Genomic DNA, 4,415 nt, shown 5'->3' with positions numbered 1-4,415 from the left:
GTTGCAGGTTGGATCTGTTTCGAATCAAGAGCCCTCCTTTGTCCAGGAAATGATTTCTCACACGAAGGCCTATATCAATGTGAGTTTACAGACTACAATACAGCAGTTCTTCTGCACCCTGAATGCTATAGCATATACCCCTCGTCCAGATCTCGCTGTAGTCAATATGAGTCTTTCATGCAATACTACTACTATGCAGGGAGTAGTAGCCAGAGGGTGTAAGTGTCTCATCCAGGTACACGCACAACTTCCGTATGAATTAATTGGAGCTTCCGACCAGTGATGAAAACACCAGGACAAAGCTGGTCTGACAGGCTGTTGTCAGCACAGCTGGGGACAAGTAGTTGCACATTGCAGGATACGGTGATTAGAAAAGCCTGCAGGTTGTTAAAATGACAGCTGGCTCCTAAACCACTTGTTAGCTACCCCCCAGCCTGGCATGGCTCCCGGCTGCGGCTGCCCCTTGCTCGGGGAATATGCCATTTGCAAGTGAGTCCTCTTCTCACCCTCCTCCAGCCTTTCACGAAGAAGGGGGTGACTCCCTGCTGCCTACGCAGCCCCAGCCAATACAATGCTCTCTTGCTGGCTTTCCTATGGGGACAAGTGTCAGGGGGAGGAAAGGACAGTCACTTACCAGCATGGAGGAGAGGATAGAAGGGGGAAGAGCCTTTGGCCCTGTAATTAGGAATTACTGATATTCAGTTGATGGCAAGCCCGTCTCTCAGGCAAATGAAGCAACAGTCCTAGGATTGCTTTCCCCGGTGCAAGTTCGTCTCACAGTTTTCAAATAACACTAATTTCCACAAGCCTAACAACATTATGTACAGCATTTCAGCATTTGGCCGAACAGCGTCTGAGAGCTCAGGTCAGCTCAGGTCAGCCTCAAGCCCCTCTGCATGTTCCTGCTGCCAGCAGAAAGTGGTGTCAGTGGCTTGCAAACTAATGCGGCAGGAGGAGCAGTAATAAAACACTAAGTTAAAATGGATTTGGCTATCTGTACAGATGAGAGTGCGTATGCCGTATTGCAGATAGCTCCATAGAAGTTAAGTCTCTGAAGACAAATGGGACGTTTTAACAAAAGATCATGTCAAAGAAAGACAGCAAGGAGAACAGGCAGCATCAGTATTTGCTTTTGATCTTTGTTTTGTAAAACTCCCTCAGAAAGCAACAAGTTCAATATTAATAATGCAGTAAGGTAGGTAGCAGCTCACCTTGAATTTCAGTAGCGAGGTTTTGACAAATTCCTGCAATTAAATGTTCAGGCTGCTCAGGCTGGTGGAGAGAAAACCATCGGCTTTCAGAGAACAAGAGACAAAGGCAGAACTACATAAGCTCTTCCCTCCCGCCTTGCTATACTCTTTCCTATAACACAAAAGCCTTAGATGCTCGTTATACATTTTTGTAAATGCCCTAAGTGCCTTTTTTAACAATAACAAATGCCAGGGCATTACATCTCCATGGGACTTATGCGAGGCCAAATACACTTTGAATGAGATGGAAGCTTTTTAGTGTCCATGGCCTTTGAAAATGGTATGCATGAATCTGTGTCACCTATGGCAGGACTGTCAAGATTCCGGGTAGAGCGTGGCTCCAGAAAAACACCCATATTTAAAGCACCTAGGCTCCCTCCCGCCACGCTCAGTAGTGCCTAGAGAATACGTAGGCTCAATAAGTGCTTTAGCTGACTGAGCCAAATTGCTTGCTATTGACTAGATCTCAGCAAACTAGAAAGAAAAACTAAACATCTAGTCTTAGTATTTTTCAGCTTAAGCTCAACCCCATTCCTTGTCCATGAAAGATTTGCAGCCACTGAGCTCCAGAGGTATGTAAAGCCAGAAACACCTTAGACTTCTCTGGAAATGGGCTGCATAAACCCTATGGGACCTGCAAATCAAATGTGCCTCTACCTGGTCTTCCCACTGCCATTTTCAAGTCAGGTGCCACAAAAAGAAAGGAAGATGGCACCTCTCTCAGTTGCAGCCAGTCACTCAGGCGTAAGTGCTCACCTGGCACCAGGAGTTGAAGAGGTTTTGAACCTCCCGTCGCCCAAGAGCACCAGCTAAGCCCCCAAGCCCTGCTGATGTCTCTGGGGAAAAGGCCCCACAAGCTCTTCTAGGTCAATCTGTTTCAATCTGCATAAATAACTAGACCAGACAGTTTGTCAGGTTAAGCAGAAAATTCTCTCATTGAGATAACAACAGATGTAATGTAGGCACACTCTAATCTCACTATTGCTGAGGACGTTTTCCCTTAAGGCTAAAGCTTACTCCAAAGCTGTCTTTCTTACACTTAAAAGTACAACCACGTCAGCAATACCATCTAAACATAGGAATTTACCACCTTTGGGAAAAATCACTGTTTGATTTCTTGTACCGTAACGGCTTGGTAGTGTTCAGAGAAGACAAGAAATTGTTCATAAGTACTATTCGTCAGGTATGTCTTCATACAATTCTTACCAATGATAGCTGGCAGAGCTAAGCAGGGAACAGCCTGCCTTGGGTTTAATTTGCTGAAGGAAAAAAGCAACAGCTGACATTCCCCTAACTCTTAATTTTTAGATCTTCAGGCACAAAAGAGACTAATGGCAAACATTTTTCAGTTCCTAGAAGCACTCACTTCCTGAACAGTAACTCAATACAACATTTTAAAAACATGCTGTCTCTTCTTACCAGATTACCTATAGCCCCTTCCTTTTTTAGTCCTTTTTGGGAAACAAGTCTTCTGCCTTTTTTTCCCCTTCTTGCAGGGAGCAAGTAAACGCCTCTCCAATCAGATACCTCTGATCATCCTGTCTTCTGCCCTTCATGACTTCGGGGATAGCTTACAGACAACAATGTTGCATCTTTTGCAAGAAAAAGACAAATTAAGCCATCTCCTTGAGGAGGACAATGAAGCTGCTAAACATAGGAGCTATCTCAGTCAACGAGTTAATCGTCTCACCAAAGCCTGCCAGTACCTGAGAGACTTCACCTTGCCGTAGATTTCTTAATTTTTCAGAAGTATTTTTCTGCTCTTGTTTTCTAGCTTTATTGAAGAACTTTGTAAAAGCCCCTAAAAATGTAATGTCAGCACAGACCTTTAACACTCATTTCTAGTGTTCAGTTCTGCTTTATTTTCCATAACCAGTTATATGCAAACACCAACCCTTATGTGAAGTGCTCCATTGGGGGAGTTGTGATTAAATAAATGTTACCCCATTTTTAAACATTTGCTTTATGAACTCTGTACAATCATCAAAATAATTATTAAAAAGCTAGAGCTCTGACGGTTGTGTTTTGTTGTGGGTTTTTTTAAATGAGGATGAGGGCTTTCAGCTGTATAACTCACAAACTGTAGAAATCAATTTATCTAGCTAACTTTCCTAGATGAAGCTTACTGCACAACCCTAGCGATCCCACGCTTCTCTTTGTATTTTTGCCTCGCTGTGGTGCTTGTCTTTCCTGCCATCACCTGAAAGATGACCCTGCAAGGTGTCACCACTGTTAAGTCCCAGCCCGGGAAGTAGAGAGGCTGCATACGGTGGGCATTAAACAGTTCCAGCCTAGAGGGAAAAGAAAGTTAACTTCACCTGATCGGTACATCCACAGGATGCCGTTGGCTCTGTTTCTCCTTTTTCAGTTCTCTGATTTGTATAGAAAGGCCAAGAGGTTCTTTCTTTTGCATGCCTGGAGCATTGCCTGAAATTTTGGGACTCATGGGCAATTCAATAGGTGGCAGGATTTGGATGTCCAAAAGGGATTAAACCACCCAGGATGTTAAACATTACAAGGGTGTCTCAGCGCGTGGCTTGCTGCCTTTCTCCTTCCCCTCCCCAGGACAAGGAGAACCTTTCCAAAAGCTCTTTCATTTCATGGAAGCCAGTGCAAAATATAATACTGCACACCGTATTCATGACGTCTTTCATATGGAGGATTTATTTTAATGGGCAAAGTTGTGCTTTGCGTAGCAAGAGTAATGTCTGAATTCAGCTAAAAAAAAAATGCGCTTGTTCCAGTGTGCCGTGTAGTAATTTCCAACATGCTTACAAGAGAAGCCTTCTCTTCAAGCTAGAAATGATAGAAAGTGTTTGACCCTCTGACATGAAACTGCAGCAGCAGATGGCTGACTTCTGTGGCACAGCGTTCACCCCAGTACAGCACACAGCTTTCTTGACCCCGTTTAGCACTACAGCCAGTTTTCCAAATTTCAGTATACTGTTTTGCTACTGTTGACTTGCAGTGCTGCAGGTCAGAAGCCATAAAAAAGCCTGATACCATAAGAACTTAATTTATTTAATTTCTATTTTGAAAGTATTTTAAACTTGTTGACTACTTCATGGTATCCCCAAAGGCGCACTTGATGCTCATGTGTTATTGAAAACACCCTGCCTCACACCTAGCGAAGAGAGGCAGGTACACATTGCTTCAGGTAGCATG

At 43.8% G+C, this 4,415-nt stretch overlaps 1 protein-coding gene across 1 annotated transcript in view; it reads left to right on the top strand.

Annotated features, from left to right (window-relative positions):
- LOC104080881 (interferon-induced GTP-binding protein Mx-like) overlaps positions 1-2,980 on the top strand; it is a 17,765-nt gene extending 14,785 nt beyond the window's left edge. The window contains 3 exon segments of the mRNA XM_009583419.1: positions 1-8; positions 10-79; positions 2,747-2,980. The exon segment at positions 1-8 is cut by the window's left edge and continues 147 nt beyond it. Coding sequence (XP_009581714.1) covers positions 1-8; positions 10-79; positions 2,747-2,980 — 312 coding nt within the window.
- Positions 2,981-4,415: the final 1,435 nt, after the last annotated feature.

Source organism: Fulmarus glacialis, unplaced genomic scaffold (genome assembly GCF_000690835.1).
Source record: "Fulmarus glacialis isolate BGI_N327 unplaced genomic scaffold, ASM69083v1 scaffold30038, whole genome shotgun sequence".
Lineage (NCBI taxonomy): Eukaryota > Metazoa > Chordata > Aves > Procellariiformes > Procellariidae > Fulmarus > Fulmarus glacialis.
Note: the sequence above shows the minus strand (reverse complement) of the source record. Positions and strands in the feature narration are given on the sequence as shown.